The following is a 25,612-nucleotide window of genomic DNA, read 5'->3' as shown; positions in this document are numbered from 1 at the left end:
ATTATCATCCTGCTTCTTTCAGCCCAATAATGCAGTCCCTTCAACTGTTTTAACCTTTTTTTTACCCGATTTATAGGACAACGGTTAATTTTGTATTGTGCAGCTTGATTTGGGGTGTGTCGGAGAGTGGTTCGAAAAGCGCAAAAGGCATAAACTAATTCTCTTATTCACTAACTCTCTTAATCAGTCAGTGGCGCACCTGTATTTCCTGCCACCAAGATAGAAACACACCATATATTTACTTCAACACACCTCACTTCCAAACCTCCCCGCACATCAGTGGTTTATTAGATGTATTTATACACTACAACAGGGGTCGGCAACCTATGGCACGCGTGCCACTGCTGGCACGCCAAGGCATAATCACTGGCACGCGACACGCTGGACCAGCATCAGCAAAAAAAAAAATCAGACTGACAGCACAATCCTCCAATCGAATTAGCTCCTCAACGCTCTGCACTCAGCTCCCACCCACTTTCCCACAGACCCATATTTAAATTTAGCCTAATCAAAGTCAGTTAGCCCACCTAATAGCGTTACAAGAAATGATAGAGCCTCCGGCTTAAAAAAACAAAGCTAGGGCATTTCAGCCCTCCTGGATGGAAGACTATGGTTTTGTGTATCGCAGCTCTGATCAACTGGATGGATGGACAGGACGTGAAGATGCAGCTGAAGAGCTCGCCACTGTGGGCACGCTGGACATCTGCACCAGAAAAGTTCGGCTGTCTCAAGAGCATTGCATTGGCCTTGTGTCAGTGTTCGGCTCAACCTACCTGTGTGAGCAGGTATTTTCGCACATGAAAAGTGTGCTCAGCCCTATCCGCAGCTGTTTGACGACGGACAATTTCGAGTCATGTTTACGATTAAAAGTGACAAACTACAACCCCCAAAGCAAGGACAGGGATCACACTCGCTGGTAGGCAAGGCATTCATTCAGTGCAAGTTACGCTTATCTATAAAGCCACGTTAATTCAGAGCTGGACTCACTGTTATTCTGATTACACAAAAAAAAAAAAATTATAATAATAATAATTTTATTTTTAAAGCACATTTTCTATGTAAAAAAAATCCAAATTTGTAGAACATATTCCCTTAGTTTGTGTGTGTTTTTTTATTATTTATTATTGTTGATAGTGGCACACTCATTGACTAGAAATGTTAAAGTTGGCACTCCATGTGTCAAAGGTTGCCGACCCCTGCACTACAATGCTAATTTAAAGGTGTGGGGGCAAGGCGTGAAAATAGACTGTTGACTGGGGTTGTACGATTGGGCCCGATGTCTTTGAGTGTGTCGTAGAGGCATGTCTAGCAGTGGATAATGATTTCTCACCAAGAGGTACACTACTCAAACATTAGCCTCTGAGAGCCTTTTTTTATAGAGCAGTTAAGTAAACATTCTTTTGTGGCAAAACCCAGTGTCCAATTGGACTACACCTATAATTAACCATTTACATATCTGCCTGAGAGTTTGTATACAAGGTAACTCTTAAAAGGCAGATGGGTAAGTTGTTGTAAGGAAATTGTAAACTGCATTGTTTTATTTTGTATTTTTATCTGTTACATTTAATTATTTTGTTACATGACCATATAATAAGCTGTCCACTACAGTATACTTACATAAATAACATTTATATTCTTTCATTGGCTTTCTGGAATGTTCTTGACCACCCCCTGTCCATGAAAGAAACAGTGTGGAAAAGTGAGAGTAGTTTTCGAGGAAGCAGATCTGGTAACAATTACCTCACGCAATACCAGCCAGCTCTCACACAGAGAGAACACGCATCACAACACCCCCACATAATGTGCGCTTCATCAGCGCTTAAAATTATTCATCAATAACGCTGCTGTAATCCCACACCCACATTTCTTGGAAGCAGAGCGAGTTAGTCCCAAAGAACGCTAAGAATGGCCTTGCGTTTCTGGTCAGAAACCAAGTCGCCTTGTGTGAACAAACTTGCAAGAACATGAAACTGGAGAAGGCACTTAACATTCTAAGGCGTTATGAGCTTTCGGATGACTGGACGCTGTTTCCTCCAAATGAGTAAAGGATTCAGCAGCTGTACTGGACTGTTCTTCCAACACTGTTTTCCAGAATGGACTTGTGCTCCTGCGGAAACACTTTGCAGATGCAAAAACAATCCCAGAAAATTGTATGCACAAAATATGCAAAGAATATCTGAAATGAAACATGCAGTTGGTCAGTTTTCTTATATATATATATATATATATATATATATTTCAATCTCAATTTTTTTGTAGAATACTAGTTAAACCTGTAATAAAGCAGAAATATGATAAAACACTCCTTTAAAATCAGCAAAATGCACTTCTCTGACCTCTCTGAGAACTGTGCGGGCGTAGTCATTAGTAATATTCTAATGAACGTGCCTGACTGACAGCCCTCAATCACTGGTGAAGAAATATTGGTTTGCAGCTTTTAAATATAGAGGTATAACTTTACGACGTATAATATTATTAGTATTTTTCGCACTAAAAGGAGCACCAGATTATAAAGCACACTGATCTGCCGTGATTTGAGCAGCCGTGGTTTTATGTTTTGTGAATACAATCTGGGTTAGCACCTGAACATCCCTTTCAGACAGCTTCCTCTTAAAGCGTCCACAGTTAATCCTGTTGGATGTGGTTCGTCCTTCTTGGTGGTATGCTGACATTACCCTGGATACCATGGCTCTTGATACATCACAAAGACTTGCTGTCTTGGTCACAGATGCGCCAGAAAGACGTGCAGCAACAATTTGTCCTCTTTTGAACTCTGGTATGTCACCCATAATGTTGTGTGCATTACAATATTTTGAGTAAAACTGTGCTCTTACCCTGATAATTTAACCTTCACACTCTGCTCTTACTGGTGCAATGTGCAGTTAATGAAGATTAGCCACCAGACTGGTCCAGTTTAGCCATTAAACCTCCCATACTAAAATGACAGGTCTTTCAGTTTTATTGTTCGGCTCCTGTACATTCAGGCATTTAGGATATGCTACGAAAAAAGCATTTTATGTATCATGATTAACTTTCTCATGAAATGATCAAATGTTACGATCAGACGCTATGAGCTCTTTCCATTATGGTCATTTTAATGCATGTGTAGTAATAGAAATAAAGGTATTGGCATCAAAGTTGGCAGAGAAAGATACAGTGGCTACTTGCTCTGTATCGCTATCCAAACATAGGTATTGAGGAGTATGTTTCCCCTTATTATACCCATATGCAAATCAGCTTGTAGCCTCCAAATACCCTGAGGGTTTCCATCATCACATTGCCCCACATTCCAGCAGAAAAGTGGATTAGACACATTTACCATGTCCAGTGCAATCGCAAGCTCTCCAGATTGTTGCTGTCAAAATAATAATGCAATGTAAAAAATATTGTCTGCAGCATATCTGTTTAAATTTCATGCAAACACTGTGTAACAATTTTATAACATTTTATTTGTACATTTTATAACATGTACTCTGAATGAACACAGTGCTATCTGGTGATGTTAAAAAGTTACTTTAAGTGGTTAACACATCTTTAAATAAGATTAAGGGCTTTGAAGATATTGTTTAAAAATTTAAGTGCGCTCTGACTTTGGTAGATTGCTATTTCAAAGGCGCAGCTACCTGGAAGTGTCCAACGCTTTTCAGCAATGATTAAGCTGGGTAAATAAGATGTTTCATAAATATGATAAATAGTGAAAAGAATTTAAAAGCTTAAGTCATGTTTTTGGAAAAACTTTAGACTGACAGCAGGAATCATGTGGTCCAGGGAACAGAAATCTCCAGCCAATTTCTCCAAGTTCCAGTCCTGCAGTAAGTGTTTCTCTCAGACAGAGCTCGGCAGAGAAGTGAGAGCATGTCTGATTACTATGGGAGCACGGAGCTGGCAAAGATCACTAAAAGCTGCTTTGATGCCGACCAGACCTCAACCCTGACGTCCAGCTACATCACTCATCCCAACACCCAGCGACAGGAGAAAGAAACAGGCAGGGGAAGAATCTCACACCTTAAAAACCCACCCAACAACATGACTGAAACCATGTGCCCTTCGCCTGATATGCCAAAAGTCATGGAATAGCAGTATGAAGATAATACCATATTAATATCCACATTTAATACAGGAAACCCCAGACACAATATCCTTTAGCCTCCATGGGACATGGCAAAAGTCCCATATCCCATGAAATTTGGCATGTAGGTAAAATTACTCCACATACACATTCACTACTTTTTAAGCCCTTCTATGTACTTTTTTAGCAAACACAAATACTGAGCAAAATAAAACACTTGGTTGAAGTTCAAATGCCAAATATTTAATATATAATTGATACCTATTCTGTTTTATCACTTATTTCATCTGTCCAATATTCGGTGCATCAATACTATCGGTACTTTCCACCGATAACAGTGCTAAAAAGTGAGACAAGACACTCATCTCATTAGACAAGACAAGACAAGACATATTTTTCGCACTATAAGGCACACCGGCTTATAAGGAGCACTATCAATGAACGTCAATTTTCTGGTCTAATGTTATAAGGCGCATTTTAAGAGACACTAGTAAGGAACAGGCGTGTCACCATGTTTTTCTTAGTTCAGCTACAGGTCTCACCGCTGGGTGGTGGTGGGGGAGCTTTACTTAACTTAAGAACTCTGAAAACTCTCCGGTTTATTTGGGTGAGTACAGAGTTTCCACTTAATTTCTCCAGTACTAAGGATGGAGCATTAGCATTAGCAGCTAACCGCTAGGCACTCGACAGTGCTTCACTGAGGAACCATGCGTTTTCCCGTAAGCCAGGGTGATATTAGCTAGCGGTTTGTCTTGCGTAACACGGTAAACGTGCAGGCTACAGGCTGAGATACTCGCTCTGAACAGCGAAAGAGCTAGCACTTTGTGAGGTTAACAGCTAATGCTAATACTGCTCCTGCACTGCTAGCTGGGGTAGCATCAGGCTACTGAACGGTGAAAGAACTAGTCGAGCTGTCGATTTTTGCAAAAATTAAAGATCTTACAGCGCGGAAAGTAAGGTAGGTTTGCGAAAACAAGAAGATGCAAAATTTTAACAATATGTATATATATATTTTTGTCTAAGCTTAAATATTTTATTTGAATGAAACTCAAAAATGCTAATCTAATTTTTTTTTTATATTTTGCAAGCAATTAATCTTGTAACGGATGTCAATCAAGTTTTACTCTTCTTACATCTTCTTGTTTGATCTCACCTTAGTCTCTTTATACCTATCGTCAGAATCCCCTCAGTGAGAGTAATCAATTGGAAATCCCTCTAGAGGGTTCTATACAGTCCTGGCAACCTATGACTGAATCAATATGTTGTGTCAGTGTGCTGTCTATGGCGTTTTCCATGGCACGAGATCTTGTCACATCCCTGCTGTGTGTGAAGCGTAGCATCTCTACCAGAAGCAAAAGCTCATGCTTAACAGAAATATAACTCATAAGAACACTCACTGTTGCTGGAAGGGGATGGGTCCTCCATTGGGAGAGGCCTTCATGGTCAGGGTCATGTGCGGCATGTTGCTGCCGGGCAGTGGCAGGGGGCCCTGAACTGAGCCGTGTGGAAGGACCTGCTGTGGGATCGGCCGCTGGGGCACCACGTTATGCACGTTGGGATGTCCACCGGCGTGACCGTTGGTGTGTCCAGTGGTGTGACCGTTGGTGTGGCCATTTCCAGGGTTGCTCGGGTGAGAGAAAGGGGGCAGGGTGGTCTGCTCACAGGACTTGCCCTTAGAGCCAGGCTTGCATACACACATCTGCGGACGGAGGCACATGCCGCCATTCTGGCACTTTGGTGAACAGTTGGCTGTAATGGACAGAGAGAGAGAAGAGCAGGAGATCAGGTGATGCTTACAAAGGATATGCATGCAACATTCTGACTTGTATAAAGCAGAAAATCAGTATCAACATTAACAAATAATTAAAAAGATTATTACGAATATAGAAGAATAGTTGTAATTAACCTTCACTTTAAAGCACTTTTTCTACATTTCATTCAGTTTTCTTTGATATCAGGGGTGTTTTTTGCCTTTTTGTCCACAGTGTTACTGCCTGCATAAATCAAATAATTATTTCTAATTGGTAAATAACCCATCTTAAAGCAACAGTTTGGGTGAGGAGAGGGCAACATATTATAATAAATGGAATACTGCTCTGGAAAAAGTTAAGAGACCAATTCAGCTTCTGAATCAGTTTCTCTGATTTTCTCTGCTATTTCTAGCTATATGTTTGAGTAAAATGAACATTGTTGTTTTATTCTGTAAATTACGGACAGCATTTCTCCACACATGCAGAGCTTTCAGATCTCGAATAATGCAAAGAAAACAAGTTCATATTCATAACGTTGTATGAGTCTAAAAATCAATATTTGAGGGAATAACCCTGGTTTTTAATCACAGTTTTCATGCATCTTGGCTTGTTCTCCTCCACCAGTCTTACACACTGCTTTTGGACAACTTTATGCCACTCCTGGTGCAAATATTTAAGCAGTTCAGCTTGGTTTGATGGCTTGTGATCATCCATCTTCCTCTTGATTATATTCCAGAGGTTTTCAATTGGGTAAAATCAAAGAAAATCATCATTGTTAAGTGGTCTCTTATTTTTATCCAGAGCTGTATCCTCTATGCTTCTGCTACCATTCCTGCAAAGCCCCTTATATATTATTTATTAGTTTAAAAAATGTGTCTGGTAGATACCAGGATTTTTTCTGACTATAACAGCTTTTGCTGGTGTTATAAATCGTGCTGATACACGAGCTACTGTGAACATGGAGAAATCACAACAGCATACTTAATCTTAAATCTTAATCTGTTTAATCATGCATTGTTAATCAGAAACAAAACAGATTTAAATAAAAAAGAGCAGCCAGGACAAAAGTGTCCAACAGAATTCTCGCTAACATCACCAATTTTTTTCACTCTTAAAGAATACTACACCACAGTGCATGTTTTAAAAGTATTTTTAGAATGCTTTGTGCAATTACACATTCTCACCAAAAACGAACAGACTGTTACTTTAACCCTCTTTAGCATGTTTTAGCTTTGTCTCCCTCAGGAAACAAACCATACTTTGGTTATTACACCATACCATACCTAATTTTGTTTGTATTTATTTTTTAATACAATGTTACAAGGTATATCTACATCCAGTACAATGTGGCACACAAGTAGGTTATAAATAAAAACATGTTTATGTGTAGTACTATGTAAATAATTCAAGAATTCAGCTCTTTTACCATTCAGATGTCAGTATTATCAGCCTGTAGCCTGCTGCTTAACACTGGAGCAGCATTAGCATTATCCGCTAACTGTGCTAAGCGCTAGCTCTTTCGCTGTTCAGAGGGGATTAACGTTATATAGGACTGTAGTCTGTGCGATTACCGTGTTAAAACAAGCTACGTAGGATGAACCGCTAGGTAATATCACCCTGGCTTACTGGAACACTCAGAGTTTCTCAGTGTAGCACTGCCGGGCGGCATTTACTGTTAGCCACTAATGCTAATGTTGCTGCAGCTAGCATTAGTGGAAATCTGGAAATCTAAGTTTACTGTAAATAAATAGAAGCGCTTTAGTCACCCAAATAAACAGTTTTCAGGAGAGAAATCTGTGTAGATTAACATCCAGCACTCATTTGACTTTAAAAGAAAATGTTTTTCTTTTAAGAATTACAGTTTTGTTTACTTAACTTACCTTTACTTAACTTAGTTAGTTAACAATACCCCTCCACCACCACCCAGAAGGGAGACCTGTAGCTGAATTAGAAGAAAAACTTGGCGACACCCCTGTTCTTTACTAATGTCGCATAATGCGCCTTATAATGTGGTGCACAATCTAATTTGTAAAATATGGTAAATAGTCAAAATTACGGTGGCCCTGAAGTGCAAAACAAATTAACATGTCAAAAAAAGAAAATTGCAAAAAATAAAACAAATTCACATACGAAAAATAATTACATTCAAGGAATCAAAATTACCAAAGAAAAAAATATTTTACGTGGCCAAAAAACATTACATTTCAGAAAAAACAAATGTAAAAAAATTAAAACAAATTTACAGGATGCGAAACACTTTTACCAGTACTGAAACACTTTTACATTTCTGAAGGAAAGGGAGGGTCTAACACACAGGAAGTGCTTGTTGCGGACCCTCCTTGTCAGTCAAGCTGCTTCACAATGAGAGAGTGGAGTTATGAACACTAAACTGTGTTTTGTGGCCCTCATTTTAGCAGCAGCAGTAAATTTAAAAACTGCCTCGTCCTGTTGCTACTGCCCCGCTGCCAGGACAGTGGCAACAGGACAAGGGAGGTTTTTACACTTAATGCTGCTAAAATGCACATAGTGTTTTAGTGCTGGTAAAAGTGTTTCGCATCTTGTAAATTTATGATTTTTTTTTTTTTGCCCACGTAAAATAGTTTTTTCTTTGGTAATTTTGTTTTCTTGAATGTAATTATTTTTCGTTTGTAAATTTGTTTTATTTTTTGTAATTTTGTTTTGCACTTCAGGGCCACCGTACAAAATAGTTAAAATCCTTTCGTCATTTTTAAAAAGATTTTCAGGGCCAAGAAGCACAGTATTGTGATAATGACCCACGAGAATGTGTGAAACACACACACACACACACACACACAATGTGTATAATAATTCTGCACTGTGTATTTTATTACAACAATGTGTTTTTGGCCTCAGACTGCAGCAGTGGTCATCATGCATTCTAACTGTGTTTTACACAATTACGCCTCTAATATTTGTTCAAGCTCCACAAGGCACAGTTGCCTCAGCCTCGCTGTGGGAACAGAGTTAGTAAGTTAGTTTGGGTTACACAAGCTTCATCGCTCTTAGGCACAACAGGGGTTTAGACATAGGGGGTCTTGTGGGCCTAGAGCAACTCACTTGGAAGCTGAGAAAATCTCATTTTGCACAATAATACCAGAACCTTGTGTCAGTTTTCCACCATGACCAAAACAGAGCCTACTAAAGCTCCTTACACAACTGAAGACAAATTCTCTAATAAAACATAGAGCAGTTTCACCCCTGACATCAACAGCATGTGAACAGAACAATCACTAGTGGTGGGATAGTATACTGTATGGTTCGATCGTATTGTTTTGATATGTGGCTTCACATATTTATATATCTATTGGAACATTTAAACACTCTAAACTCCCTAAGACTCGCCCCCAATTTGACTTACTAAAGTTATGCTTCATTACTCCACATGGTGGTGCTATAATGAAATTAATATATGATAAACACTGAAATCCATAATTTCTGGTATTTGTTTATTTAGGAGTATCTTATCCACGTCAGTAACACAGATGCTGTATATAGTAAGTATAGTAGAGAACTGTTGGGCGATACATTGAATATCGCAGTATTGCAGTATCATTGTTATCGTTATTTGTTTGTGCTAGTCAGTCGATTTATCGTGGCGTAATTATTTTTCATACATGATGTCTAATAAATGTAATATTTGAATATATAGCATATTGTGCTCTTGACATTAGCAATACATAAAAATGCTAAACATAAAAAAAACACCTAAAATGATGAGTTTCTTTGATTTTACCAAATTGAAAAATTCTAAAATATAATCAAGAGGAAGATGGGTGATCACAAGCCATCAAACCAAGCTGACCTGCTTGATTTTTTGCACCAGAAGTGACAAAATTATCCTAAAGCAGTGTGTAAGACTGGTGGAGGAGAACATGCCAAGATGCATGAAAACTGTGATTAAAAACCAGGGTTATTCCACCATATAATGATTTCGGAACTCTTAAAACTTAAAACTGTGTTTTTAAGAATTCCTCAGAATTCTACCAATGAAGTTTGGGGCTACTTTGAGTTTGTTAATGGTGTAAAAATAGCCATTTCTTTGCATGGGCAACGCTATGCCCCTATCACTAACATGCTAGGGGTGAATGGAGGTGGGCGATTCTAAATGAAAAAATCCCCAATTTCAGAGTTATTTATGCACAAATATGCAGTTACTTACATTTACAGAATTTCAGTGAGACTAATTAGACTAATACTACAGAGCAAATTACTTGACCCATGTAGAGCTAGGAGCTTTACCCCAGGACTCTTATTGGTGTTGCACAGCATAGTAACCCAGACTAGGAATTGAACTTTAGTCTCCCACGTGCTGTGATAGCTCACTGTTATGTAGTGGTGTTATCCACTGAACCACAACAATCAGAACAACCAACCAATTGTAGCATTTGGAGCGTCATGGCCGGGTTGTGTGTCAATTATTGCCAATATCTGGTTCTGTTACGCTGTTACCGAGGATTGGATCATATTTGTCCCCTTTATAATCGTTCTTTTCATAAATAACCCTGTTTTTTTATCAGAGTTTGTATAGGTTTTCAACATATCAATAAAAAAATAAGAGACCACTTAAACATGAGTTTCTTTGATTTTACCACATTGAAAAATTCTAAAATAAAATCAAGAGGAAGATGGATTAAAGTCATCAAACCAAGCTGAACTGCTTGAATTTTTGCACCAGTAGTGGCAGGAGTGACAGTCACCCTAAAGCAGTGTGTAAGACTGGTGGAGGAGAACATGCCAAGATGCATGAAAACTATGATAAAAAACAGGGTTATTACACTAAATATTGATATTGATTTACTCTTAAAACTTTCGTTTGATAAAGTATTGCAATGTCCCGTATGCCGTGCACCAATAAACAGCAGGGATTTGACTCCGTTTGTTTCTCAGTAGGTGGTTCTGACTGCGTTATGAAATATGACTCCAGATAAACAACCATAATCTAACTGAGACAATAATGGTTATTTGCAAGATGGATTAAATAGGGCTTTGTTTGTTGCAGCTCGAGTGTGTTTATCTCTGTTCTGGCCACTCTGGGCGCTAGGCAGTCTTTGTAGTTAAAAGATGACAGCCTAGGTCTTGTATCTCCATGCTGTAATTACATGCTACTCTCCACACTCCTGCAGAAACCCAATATCCAGCTCTTTTTCTTACTTACTCGCCCAAACGAGATCAAACCAGCTACTCAGTGACTAATTCAAGGTTTTCTACACGCAGGGGTCTTTTCTAGAACACCGACTCATTCAGCAGGACTGGGAGCCATTAGGCCTGGGCTGTAGGAGCAGGAGGGGTATACCAAGGGGTTCCTCCACTCGCACCGACCTCAGAGGCTACATTAATGAGGTAAAAGTGTGTAGCTGCCTCATTGCAATGGCAAATATCTGACAGTATGTAATATTTAAGTGGTCGGTGTAACAGATGATAATTTTAAAAGTCACAGAGGGTATAGAGTAATGAGCTATTAACATTACTATTGGTACAGCCATCGTAAAGTAAGATTTCTAATTTATAGTGCAGTTCAGCATGGTACATCTTCTAACCCAAGAGAAATCTCACAGAACCTGAGAACCAAAACTGTGGACAAATATCAACAATCCCAAGGTTTCAATTTCATCTCCAGCGATCTTGAGGTTTCTTTGTCTACGGTGTGCAACATAATCAAGAAGTTTACCATCCATGGCACTCCCTGGATGTGAACGTAAGACAAAGATAAATGAAAGTTCGCAAAGCAAGTCCAGAGGTGGATGAGTAGCACCTGCAGTCCTGCAGGCTCAGGATGCATCAGTGTCAGCGTGAACTATCTGACAACATTTGAATGAAATGAAAGGCTATGGCCGGAGACCCAGGAGGACCCCACTGCTGAAACAGAGACATAAAAAAGCTAAACTGAAGTTTGTCAAATGTACATGAGTAAGCCAAAATCCTTGTTGTGGACAGATGAGATCAAGATCTTTAAGAGATCAAGAGCTTTTTGTTAAAGTAAATCATTCTGCTGTTTACAGAAAATGGAAGAAGTTAATTTTGGCTTTTGTTTCTTCTGTTTTTTTCTGTTGTTCTATTACACACAATGTGAATACATATATGTATGACAAAACAAGTGGAATTGTAACAACTTTCTGGAAGAAAAACTCAATTTTAATTCTTAATTTTAGGGACGCCAATACTGCCGGCCATGACTGTACATCCATTTCTGCATTTTAGGTCTGTGAAACAGGCAATAATGATGCAGAAATAATGCAAACTAAACTGAGGTCTTGGATATGGATATTGTGTCTTCAATAGGTCAACGTTCCCAGGAAATCCATGCATTCTTCAATGAGACAGTGGAAGAAAATGGTATGGGTACTGGGCTGGACATCATTTTTCATACATTATGTCTAATAGATGTAATATTTGAATGAATAGCATATTGTGCTCTTGACATTATCAATACATAAAAATGCTAAACATAAAAAAACACTTAAAATGAATGAGTTTCTTTGATTTTACCAAATTGAAAAATTCTAGAATATAATCAAGAGGAAGATGGATGATCACAAGCCATCAAACCAAGCTGAACTGATAAAGTTATCCTAAAGCAGTGTGTAAGACTGGTGGAGGAGAACATTCCAAGATGCATGAAAATTGTAATTAAAAACCAGGGTTATTCCACCAAATATTGATTTCTGAACTCTTAAAACTTTATGAATAAGAACTTTTCATTTTCTTTGTATTATTTAAAGTCTGAATGTTCTGCATCTTTTTTGTTATTTCAGTCATTTCTCATTTTCTGCAAATAAATGCTCTGAATGACAATATTTTTGTGTGGAATTTGGGAGGAATGTTTTCTGTAGTTTATAGAATAAAACATCAATGTTTATTTTACTCAAACATATATCTGCAAATAGCAAAATCAGAGAAACTGATTGAGAAATTAAAGTGGTCACTTATTTTTTTCCCAGAGCTGTATCTTAAATTCTCTGTAGAATACTGAGATTAGAACTTTTTTAGTTATATCATCCATCTCTATTACCATATAAACACAAATCTTCTTCCTACGCTTCCTAATGACTATTTACATACAGCCGTGTTCTCTTGTACTAAAGCGCGCTGCTCTACAGGCGTCTGTTGAACTGAACTTTCCTCAAACCTCAAACTGCATTCTTTTGCCCCTCTGTAGGACCAGGCCTTGAAGGCACTGATGTATTAGATGACGTAATATTGTACGCTCAGTAATGACTGATGAAGCCGGGGCTGATGAATCTATGCAACACTCACCTCCACCCACACGCAGTGGAACCCTCCCAGCCATGGAAGAAGCGATTACATCATGAATTACATCATTCACCTCCTCTCCTACTGTGCTGAATGGTGAAGTTTTTATTGCGGAGACCTCGTTTTCATCACCCCACTCCCTCCCTCCCTCCCTCCCTCCCACACACACACACACACCACACATACACACACTTACAGCAGAGGTTATGCTTTCTTTTCCACACTCTGTAAATAGCTCTCCTCGGACTGGGGTGCAGTCTCTGGCAGGTACAACAAGAGCACTGTTCAATATCTCTCTCTCTCTTACACACACACACACACACACACCCATACAAGAGAGAGATATTGGATATGACTCATACTAATGAATCTCAAAAAAATAATATCATTGAATGTCTTTGAAAAGTTACTTTACTTCAGTAATTCAGATCAAAATGTTAAAAACTCATATATTACATAGATGTATTACACACAGAGTGATCTATTTTAAGAGTTTAATTTCTTTTACTGTTGATGATTATGGCTTACAGCTAATCAAAACCCAAAAATCAGTGTTTTAGAAAATTAAAGACCAATTGGTACTTTTGGCTACAGTGTGGGCAGTGTGCCAAGTCCTGCTGGAAAATGAAATCTGCATCTCTGTAAAAGTTGTCAGTAGCAGAGGGAAGCATGAAGTGCTGTAAGATTTTTTTGGAAAACGCTGCACTGACTTTAGACTTGATAATATAACACAGTGGATCAACACCAGCAGATGACATGTATCTCCAAACCATCACTGATTGTGGAAACTTCCCACTAGACCTCAAGCAGCTTGAACTGTGTGTCTCTCCACTCTTCCTCCAGACTCTGCTTCCTTGATTTACAAATAAAATGTAAAATTTACTGATGATCAGTGATGGTTTGGAGAGACATGTCATCTGCTGGTGTTGATCCACTGTGTTTTATATCAAATCCAAGTCAGTTTTCCCACAAAATCTTACAGCACTTCATGCTTCCCTCTGCTACTGACAAATTTTATGGCGATTAGGATTTCATTTTCCAGCAGGACTTGGCACACTGCCCACACTGCCAAAAATTTCTGCGACACAGATTATTGGGTTTTAATTGATTGATTGTTAGCCATAATTGTCAAGAATAAAAGATAAAATAGACTCTATGTGTACTACATCTATATAATAATAATAATAAAAATACATTTTTTATACTTTTATACTTTTTGATCACATTTTGATTACTGAAATAAAGTAATATTTCTATTCTATTCTAATTTTTGGAGATGCACTAGTATTCTGAACACACGGATATGCCAAATATTACTGAACATTGCATTGTGTCCCATGACTTTTGCCATGTGCCATATGGTCTAGGCAGATGCCTCCACCAGTCACAGTCTTTATTACTTACTGCACTGTCCACTGTGGGAGGTATTAATGCCTTCTATGATATATTCCTGGTACACATATAGAAATGGTCAAAAGTGTTGACAAATAAAAATTTAATTACGTATTTTTCCCCAAAAAATTAATGCAATTACATGTTTTGTTATACAGATGTTTATTTCATACACAGCAAAAACACCAGTGTTATATCAAATGTGTAAGTGGTCATTTTATACAATTCTCACTGGGATATAGAGTTAATTCAGCACAGTCAACAGTGTTAGAAATGTAACTCTATTTCACTGTTAATAAAAAACCCTACAGAGTGCAGAGTGCCGGCGCTCAGAGGGAGCAAAATTGGCCCTGCTCCCTCCGGGTGGGTAGATGGCGCTCTCTCCCCACATCACTCCTCGGGTGATGTCCGCAGCACAGGGCATCTGTGAGCTGATGTATTGGAACCAAGCCACTGCACTTTCCTCCGAGTGCGCTGTGATGCTACTTGCCAATGCTGCATCAGCAGCAGCTCGAAAAGAAGCGGTGGCTGACTTCACATGTATCAGAGGAAGCATGTGTTAGTCTTAACCCTCCTGGTGTGTTGGGGCATCACTAGTGATAGGGGGAGCCCTAATGAGTGGGTTGGGTAATTGGCTGTGTAAAAAAAAACCCTACAGAGTGTAATTTTTCTAAAACTAGCTCTGATTTGACTTTAAATTAAAGTTAAAATGGAAATTAAGTTGGAAAGGTGGAAAGGCACATTTAATTCCACCCTAAACAGTGGTTGTGTAACTAGATCTTGTATTCTAGTGGTGCCCATATTTGCCGATGTGCTTAATATGTGATTGTGAGTATTATGTGATTAATATAATTCGTTAAAACACGGAATTGAATCATCATGAATTTATACCTCCATATATGGCAGCAGCAGCAGTGAGTATACAGACATGGGCCAGGTGTAGAACAGCACATAAACAGCAGATTTTACAGCAAGCATCAATTACCATACAGTTCATATCACATATACTGTACAACACACTCATATTCAGAGCACATGGCCAGAGCAGATGCTCCAGCAACAGAGACAAAAGCAGTGAATCAGAGGTACAGACACAGAACTTTCTGGAAGGAACAATCTTCGTTCTAGTGTGGAAAAAAACAACATCAACGCTTTTTCAGGCCAAAATATTCTAGAACCTTGTGGCACCTTCATTCATGTAGTTCTAGAATGCTCTTTTTTATGCTCATTTTACCCTGTTCAACCATAACCCATTCCATTTACTCAGTTTCAGGATGTTCATTCAGTCAAAACCATCCTGATCTAGAATGTTCTTAACATTCACACAGTTCTAGATAGCTCACCTTTATTTATTCTGATAAGTCTAGAATGTTCACATTTGACATAACTACTTCAGTTCTGTGCCTGAACAGCTTTGATGTTGCCTTTTCCATTGTTTCAGAATTTGCACCCTTATTTATCCTGTTCTAGAATGTTCTCCTTGTCCACAGTGGTCTAGAATTTTAACCTCCATTCCTCTATTATGCAACCTGATCAAACATTCACACAGTTCTATAATGTTCACCCTTATTCATCCTGGTCTAAAATGTTCACTTTTGTCATCAGTTCGTTCAGTTCTGCGCCTGAACAGCTTTACTTCAGCTTTTTTCACTGTTCTATAGGGGTGTGACGAGACACTAATATCACGAGAACGAGACGAGATTTAAAAATAAAACTTTAAAGAAAACGTCAAAAATGAAAAAATTGCTTGAAAACTAGAGTTTTATTTAACAAAATCATATAACTCAAACTTAACAGACTGGTTTCTCTCACACATTGATTCTATAAGAAATAGAAATAAGAATAAAAGATAAACAAGGTCTTATATAGTGCAAACAATAAGTGCAAAACACAACCAGTCATATTAAGACTATGCTTGAAGTGCAGACAGAGACAGAATTTTTTTTTTAAATACAGTCCAGAGCTAAGGGATTAGTACAGCTGGCTATGAAACAGTCACGTGTAGGATTTACTTACAGTATTTATATATGGTTTGTGTCTTGTTGGTCACTCTGTTACCGTTTATTGTTTCCACTGGAAAACCAAAATGCAGCCAAATATACAACTTAAAAGTAGCAGAAGCATCTTCTATGCAAATGCCCAAATTTTCCTCTTCTGCCGAGAGCTGCTCTCACTGCTCAGCCACCACACTCACTGCTATTGCCACTGTGTTGCCAGATCCCTCTTAAAAAGTCCACGCTAAACTGTTTGACGAGACATATCGTCACGTTTTAATCTCACGAGATCTCGTGCCACAAGATTTCGTCACACCCCTACTGTTCTAGAATTTTTACCTTGACGTATCCTGTTTATGAGCATTCCCAGTTAAAATGTTATTTTCTCTTTTTCACACGGCTAAAAAATAACATTTCTATCTTTTTCTCACAGGGCTGGAATGAGCCTGTCACTCACAGTGTTCTAGAATGTTCTGCTGAAAGTTTTGACAGTATGAACGTTTAAAGTTTAAAGTTGTAGAATTGTGTGAAGAGGAGTGAACATTCTAGACACTCCCAAAGGTCACAGCATCTCTGGCATGGTTTGGAACAGTGATTTAGAGTCAGTTATATTCTTCCATCACAGCTGGAGAAAAAAAAACAGGCCTATTGAATATGAGAAACAGAGGAGGAGCTGAGCAAACCCAATCGGAAAATGATGTACAGTGCATGAAAGAGGGGCAGCCTGAGGTAAAAGGGTGACATACAACTCAAAGCATCTAAAAAGCAAAATAGAGAGTGTCTGTGCGTGTCTGTATGTGTGTGTGTGTGTGCGTGCACTGCTGACTCAAGCAGACAGGCTCCCCGGAGCAGCGCCGGTAATTCCGGCTTTTTATTAGCTTTATCTGGCCGGTCGATATTGAAATCTTGTGTTAAAAAATGTGTTGCATCTCGCTCTTTATCCGCGAGCAAACAGGCCGGCCGCTCACGCTCGAGTGCTGGAGTCTGGCAGAAAGTGCCGTCGATAAGGCTGCTTTTCTGGCGCAGTATTTCAGAGCAGACAGAGAGCCAATTAAACGGGGGGCAGCCGGCTCCTCACCAGCCTTTTACAGGAAGAAAACACAGCCTTGGAGCAACTGCAGACTGCTGATACAGAACAATCACAGACATAAATAGCAGAGCAATAGGCTCAGGGAGCTCTGGCTGTGGCCTGACCAAAGCCCTCCCCACCCCACTTTAGGAAGGACTAACTTTAAACTTTCTACACTCCTTATTATGACCACAGCGGTCTGTAGGGAGATTAGTGCTGAGCGGGTAATTCAAATGAATTGGAATGAAAATTATTAATTAAAGTACTGTGCAAATGAATGTGATTTGAAAAAAATAATAATAATAATTTTGTTGCACAAACAGAAGCTGCCAGAAGGAATCTCAGGAGATAGGCTTTTAATCTTTAAAGTGGCAGTGATTTACATATTTTAACCTTTTCCTTAATAGTCTCTTTCTATTGTTTTTTTTTTTTAAACTCATTTTAAAATGTCTAGTTGTGGTCTCCAGAAGCTGGTATGTGCTCCAGTGATCCGCTATAACACTGCTTTAGTCCCGTGGAGGAGTGGGCTTATGAATATTCATACATGCAAACATATCGCCTCTGATTGGCTAACAGCACTGCGACACCAGGAGACAGTGAGATGGACAGCAGTTAGAAGTGTTTTAAAATAAAGACATTTTTACACTAATAACAGTCTTTGCAATGTTAGCCTATATGTCACGTTACATCATGTGTAATAGCCTGCCAAGTGCAGTTCAGCCACTGACCTAGTCTTAGAGTCTTTGGAAAACACCAAATCCACCGGAGATCCTATGTAAACCTATAGTTACACGTGGAGGTGGGTAATACATATCCAGAAAAGATTTTTGCTTTTAACTATTTCTGCTTTTAAAAAGAACTGTTCTAAATATGCACCTAGCCATCTAAATTGTACTTTGCTGGTGGTGGTCAATAAGTAACAAATTCTGACTATTTGTTCCTTAGCTCTGAATTACTGGGTAAAGCACAGAACACTGACGTGCATAGAACACACAATGCTTTTCCTGATCGACTCGTTTTTGTGAATATTTTCTTATATTAGCTACTGCAGACAATGGAGGTTAAGGAAGAGTTTCATTTTCAGCATGCATATATATTATTTCACAAAGTGGATTTTACCAGGAGGACACGTTTAACTGAAATATAAGAAGGTTAGGTTTGAACTTTGTTCAGTATAAAAGCTGCTTGTAAGGTTGAAGGGAACTGCTGGCTATTCTTAAAAAGTAGCTTAAGTAAACTTGTAACCTGTTTTGTTTATAATGGTTTCATACCATGCAGCATTGTGCAGCTGCATTTAGGGCATGTCGGTGTGTCTTTGGTATCGGGAGGGAGCAAAAAATATGCCTAGCGTGGCTCGAAACGCACAAAAGGGGGGTGTTTTGGGCGTAGCATGAAATTAACCAATCAGTGTGCCAGTCGTCATTCCATTTAAGAGCCAGGTGAGCTCTGACTTTGGCGCGTTCTAATCTTAACAGCGCTGTGCTTTGTGCGTCTCAGCAGAGGACACTGACATGTGCATTCACACTGTGAAGGTACACCAGCAGCTCATTCAAGGAAACAGCAATGTTATTTTATTCTTTATTCTGTTGAGGTAAAAGTCATGTTTGCACTCTAAAGCTTTTGTTTGTGTCTACGCACGCATGTCGCACCTATAGGATGGAATCTGACGATTGACTGTTGTCAGGGTTTAAATCAGTCAGTGGAGCACCTGTGTTTTCCGCTGCCAAAATAGCAACACACCAGAAATTTACCTGAACACAACTTACTTACAGACCACTACGCCCATCAGAGTAGATTTATTCCTAATGGCACAGGCGCAAGCTGTGAAAATAGACAGTTGATGGGGTGTAGAATAGCAAAGAGCATCACAACACGCCTTGCGCAGGATGTACAATGCAGAGCGTGCTATTTATCCACACTTTTCTAGAATATTCACCTTTAATCTATTTTTTTATCTTCTCAGAATCGTCTTCTTATCCACAATGATCTAGATTTTCCATCGTCATTTATCTTGTTCTAGAATGTCCGCCTTAGCTTAGCTTTTTACCTTTACTTAGGAGTCTTTACTGTTCTGAAATAAGAAATGTTTAACTTTAGTAGCTGTACACTCCAAAAAATCCATTGGCAACAAAACATATCTGCCAATGGGGTAAGCAAAATTTTCTTAGTAAGATTTTTTTACAAAAAGCAATGGCAAAGTCTCAAAATGAGTGAAGTAACACCAAAATCAAGCAAAAAAAGTCACTGTTTTTGGACACAAGAATCAGAATAGCTGGATTACTGCTTGATTGAGCTTATTTTGAGTTCAAATTACTTAAAATAAGGTACAAATTCTAAGTAAGAATGATTAAGATAATTATCCCTAAAATGAGCAAAATAATCACAATAAACACTTAGAATGCTAAGTCTTATCAGAGAAGAAAATAAGATTTATTGCCTTAAATTTCAAAAAAATTCACTTGCTAAGATTTAGTTTTTTGCAGTTTAGGTTTAGGCTGCTATTCCAACCACTGATGATGGAGAAAAAAAACTACAGTTTATGCATACAGACCTCCTGTTGCTCATTATTGGTAATGTTAGCATTTTGGTCACAGAGTGTGAAGTCTTAGGTATTCCCCAGCAGTGCCAAACAAAGGTAAGCATTGTGTTTGTGTGTCCCATCTGGAGGTGTTTAGCAGGATAACTTCAGCGAGAAGTAATGGATGTTCATTAGGAATTTCCCTTTCCTCCTGTTGGAGACGTGTTCTGGACAAACACTTGGCTGGAATTCTTCTAGCAGATGAAAATTACTAGCCCATAAAAGAAAGCTTTCCGTGAGATGATAATGACATGAGAGTGTGATTGGATAATTTGCTAGTGAGACTTCCATTTCAGCTCTTTTCATTCTTAGAGCCCACAGCACAGTTCACATACACAACCCTGAACACTGCTCGGCCATTCTAGCACGTTAGCTTTCATAACAGGCCATCTGATTAATCTGATAGCAGAACCAGTTAGATTTTAACATGCTAGATGACTAAAACTGTGGATTGAGTTCTCAGCCAATTCTAGACATACAGGATTATTATTATTATAGTGTCATGACTCTTCCATGATGCTGAATTAATAAAGACAAGTACATTGAGAGCAACTCTTAAAGCAACAAACTGCAGGCTGCCTTCAAGACCATATCTTTTTACTAGGACATATGTGCATTTTTATCAACAAGACAATGCTAAGCCGCATTCTGCACACATTACAAAGTATGGCTATGGAAGAACAAGGTATAAGAACCTGCCCTCTTTTGAGAATGTGTACAAAATGCCATGATGACCGTAACAACGTACTGTTGCGCACCTTAAAGGCACACTATGTGTTTCATACTGTTATAGATGATTAAATATGTCGTTATAAATCAAACGAAGGTTCTCCCAGCCACCCTTGTGGTCTGCGGGTAAAAAAAAAAAAAAAACACATGCAAGTTCTAGATCCCTCACTCCATTCCCATCAGCTCTTGGGGCATTGTGAGAGCCTCATCCACACAAATGCAGATATTTTTCTCGATTTTGTTGGCCATCCTTTCACACAAAAATGTTGATCTCAGGACTCCGGCAGCTGATGACATGACAGGGATTCGAACCAGCGATCTCTCTGGCATAGTGGCAGCACTTTAGACCACTTGACCACTTGGCACCCGCTTTTAAGGCTTTGAATTGCTGTGAGAAGGAATGGCAACATCACAAATTGGTAAATAAATAACTGTCCTAACTAATTTTGAAATGTGTTGCAGGCATGAAATGAAGGAATAGATGTGTATATTAATATTATAATGAAATGAAGCTAAAACCAATATGAAATATCTGGGGTTCATACTGTTTGTTGTGTACTAAAAACAAAACAGTGTCAATAAAAAGAAGAAAAGAAGAAGATGGAAGAAGGTAGTTCACTTAATTTTCTATAATATTAATAAACACATGCTTAATTTTAGTTATTCTAAGCTATTCTAACTTTCCCAGTTCAGTCTAAATTTGGGACAGGGTTTAACAGTGAAATGTTTTTGGAATGTGTTTATTGGGTGATGCCCAGCCGAAGTTGCACCATCTAAGTTCGTTAAGTTTGGCATGGTAGGTTCCACCATAAAACTGAGTTTACGTCTCCGAAAGATTTATGGAGTATATATATAATTCCCCCCCCCCGAGATTGGTACTTGTGTTATGCCACTTCATCATTTTGTTTACAACTATAAAACACTAAAGTAAATCCAATATTAGCTTGTCCAGCATAGCTTCCCTGGTAATGGCATGAGAACGGTATAGCGCTGAATCGGCAGAACTTAACAGCACTTTAATCAGGCCTGAACGTGTGCAAATGAGCTTTCAGCTCTGTCGCACGAGGCAGAAACTGAACGCTTATGATAAGTGTGCATATAATGAACACTAATTATGTGCAGGGCTGAATGCGTTTTTGTAATAGCCCTGGTACTAGCTGGCTCAGTAGTACAGTATAGACAGAAGCAAAAAAAAAGTGACCAGTAAAACAGGCAATACAGACCACTAGTGTTCTCAAACTGGAGCTCGGAGCCCAACAGACAGGCCATATTTTTACTCTTTCCACTCAAATATAGTAATATAGCACATAGGTCTATGGTCTATGGATCTATGCAACCTTTAGATTGCGTCTTAAACTCCTAAGACCTGGTCATTTGCTTGGTGTCTATTTTGTCTATTTGGGATTATCGTATTTTTCCCACTATAAGGTTCACATAAAATTCTTAAATTTTCCCAAAAATCATTAGTTCACCTTATATAGTTCTGTAGTTTAGTTCTCCAGCACTGAGACTTGAGACTGGAGCAGTATTAGCATTATCTGCTAACCGCGCTAAGCTCTCTAAGTGCTAGCTAGCTCTTTTGCCGTTGAGAAGCGAGTATATCGGTCTGTAGACTTTCCGTTTACAGTGTTAAAACAAGCTGTGTGGGACAAACCACAAACTAACATCACTCTAACAGTGTTCCTCGGTGTAGTGCCGCTGTCTGGCTAGCTTTAGTGGAAATCTGGAAATCTAAGTTTACAGTAGATAAACAGAAGGGCTGTACTCACCCAAATTAACAGTTTTCAGGAGAGAAATCTGTGTAGATTAACATCCAGCGCTCATTTAACTTTAAAAAATAATGTCCCATAATCCAGTGTGCCTTGTGTATGAAAATAGACCAGAAAATAGACGTTTATTGATAGTGTGTCTTATAATCTGCTGCGCCTAATCTTCCCAAAAATCGTCAGTGCGCCTTATAATCCAGTTCACCTTATATAGTTCTGTAGTTTAGTTCTCCAGCACTGAGACTTGAGACTGGAGCAGTATTAGCATTATCTGCTAACCGCGCTAAGCTCTCTAAGTGCTAGCTAGCTCTTTTGCCGTTGAGAAGCGAGTATATCGGACTGTAGACTTTCCGTTTACAGTGTTAAAACAAGCTGTGTGGGACAAACCACAAACTAACATCACTCTAACAGTGTCCCTCGGTGTAGTGCCGCTGTCTGGCTAGCTTTAGTGGAAATCTGGAAATCTAAGCTTACTGTAGATAAACAGAAGGGCTGTACTCACCCAAATTAACAGTTTTCAGGAGAGAAATCTGTGTCCATTAACATTCAGCACTCATTTGACTTTAAAAATAACGTGCCTTATAATCCGTGTGCCTTGTGTATGAAAATAGACCAAAAAAATACATGTTTATTGATAGTGTGTTTTATAATCCGGTGTGCCTTATAGTGCGAAAAATACGACAGTAGGATCTAAGAAAATTACTAAAACTAAAAGCTAAACTTTGTCTTTTTTTAGTAAGTCGTTTTTGCAAAAAATAAAAATAAAGTTCTCATTAAGGGTGGGCGATATGGCTCTGAAATAATATCACGATATTTCAGGGTATTTTTGCGATACAGATATACTTAATTATTTAATAATTAATAAATTCCAGGAATATAGTATAAGAGTATAACAGCATAATCATAATGTGGCAAAATAAATAATATAGCATAAAATAATATAATGCAGCAAATAATATTGCAGAATATTTACTGCATGCATATAAACTGCAAACTAAAACAATTATACAATAAATACATCTAAAGCTTCACAGTAAATAATAGACTACTTTTAAGACAGAACATCTCTATTATCACAATATGGATTTTTGTGAGGACAGTAGTTTATTTTAACATTTAAAAATCATCCTTGACATTTAGGATCAGGAGGACCGAATTATTGCAAAGAACAAAAATTATTTTGGGCCGTGTTCAATTCTAAGAAGAAATAGACTGGGCAAACCCTCAAAAAGACCGAGATCACCAGGCAACTCGGCGAGCAGAACTGCAGCGCACAGGCCTGAACACTGAGGAGACACTTTACACAAACTACAACATGCACAGCATACATCAGACCCGCCCTCCCACAGAATAAGTGCGATGTATTACCAGAACCGTACGCAATTCGTTACGCATTACGGCTGCACTGAAAGTCTGTACATGCGGTGCAGGAAGAAAGAGGTCCAACAGACAGGCTCCTGTGGTCGCTACTTGAAAAGTGCACTGAAAGGAGCCATACATCACACTTCGTATTGCTAGATTTGAGGAAACCGCTCTATTTGGATGAAAAATGTGATGACACAGCTTTGTGATTCTAAGCAGAGTCAGCCTGAAGAATTTCTCCACCACACAGCACCCCACCATTACCACACAATGCTACACTCTGTGTTGAAATCTAAATGAGTCCGTGGAGAGAAAGAAATAAAGCAAAACGTTGGCCCAGTGCGAATGCTTCAGATATCTCTGAATAAATCCCATCTAATTGAGAGTCAATACGAAGGCCGCGATCACGAGGATCCTGCTGGCAAGAGGACACACAAAGTCCTCAGGAGAGCAGCTGAACCCTGTTATTATTCACTATCAGAGTGAGTATCCGACATCAGGAGGACAGATTTAGTATATTAAAACCACTACAAAACATTACTGTATCTGAGAACAACCATATAATCACAGTCACAATAGAACTGGGAAATATATATATATATATATTTATCTAATATATTATATTTAATACTTTTTTGTGCAAAAATATTAATATGAAGGTTAGCATCTGTTTGCAATTTAACTCTAAGAAAAAACAGGTATTGGTGTTTTTTTTGTGTGGAAATCGTGTGGAAGTTGATTTCCAGAGGAACAACACTCAAGAGAGGACACAGTCTTGTGCAAATTATGATGCAGAAATATCACAATGCTGACTTTCACCATTTTAAACAATTCAGTAAATCAGTTCAAATTGTAAAACTCATATATTATAAATGTATTACACAGAGGGTTTAATACAACCATCACTGATTGTAGAAACTTCACACTAGACCTCAAGCAGTTTGAACTGTGTGTCTCTCCACTCTTCCTCCAGACTCTGCTCCCTTGATTTACAAATGAAATGCACAATTTACTGATCAGTTATGGTTTGGAGAGACATGTCATCTGCTGACTATTCTGACTATTCAAATATACAACATGCCTTGTGTTCAAGGGCCCACAGTCGCAGCAGGATCAGAGTAAAAGATCAAATATACTATGGTGTCCCTCTAGAGGGTAAAATTTCTTTCTTACTCAAGAGCCCACAGTCACAGCGGGGCAGAGTAAAAAATCTGATCTACTATGGTGAACCTCTAGAAGAGAAAATTCCCTCCTTACTCAAGGGCCCAGAGTGGCATAAAGGTCATAGTAAAAGATCAAGATACTATTTTGTCCCTCTAAAAGGTAAAATGACTTTCTTACTCAAGGGCCCATAGGGCCTACATTGGCAGCGGGGTCAAGGTAAAAGATCAAATATAATATGGTGCCCCTCTAGAAGGTAAAATGTCTTCCTTACTCAAAGATCAACAATTGTAACGGGGCAGAGTAAAAGATCAAACATACTATGGTGCCCCTCTAGAAGGTTAAATGCCTTCCTTACTCAAGGGCCCGCAGTGGCAGCAGGGTCAAGGTAAAAGATCAAACATACTATGGTGAACCTCCAGAAGGTAAAATGCCTTTCTTACTTAAGGGTCCACAATTGCAGCAGGGC

General features: G+C 38.7%; 1 protein-coding gene across 8 annotated transcripts in view; it reads right to left on the bottom strand.

The window, feature by feature from the left end:
* Positions 1-25,612, bottom strand: part of ltbp1 (latent transforming growth factor beta binding protein 1) — a 244,512-nt gene that overhangs the window by 204,862 nt on the left and 14,038 nt on the right. For all 8 annotated transcript variants that reach the window (XM_049464179.1, XM_049464180.1, XM_049464184.1 and 5 more), the window contains exon 3: positions 5,467-5,818. In XM_049464179.1, coding sequence (XP_049320136.1) covers positions 5,467-5,818 — 352 coding nt within the window. The remainder of the gene's footprint in view (positions 1-5,466; positions 5,819-25,612) is intronic.

This window comes from Astyanax mexicanus, chromosome 14 (assembly GCF_023375975.1).
Source record: "Astyanax mexicanus isolate ESR-SI-001 chromosome 14, AstMex3_surface, whole genome shotgun sequence".
Classification (NCBI taxonomy): domain Eukaryota; kingdom Metazoa; phylum Chordata; class Actinopteri; order Characiformes; family Acestrorhamphidae; genus Astyanax; species Astyanax mexicanus.
The sequence above is the reverse complement of the archived record's forward strand: the minus strand, read 5'-3'. Positions and strand labels throughout refer to the sequence as shown.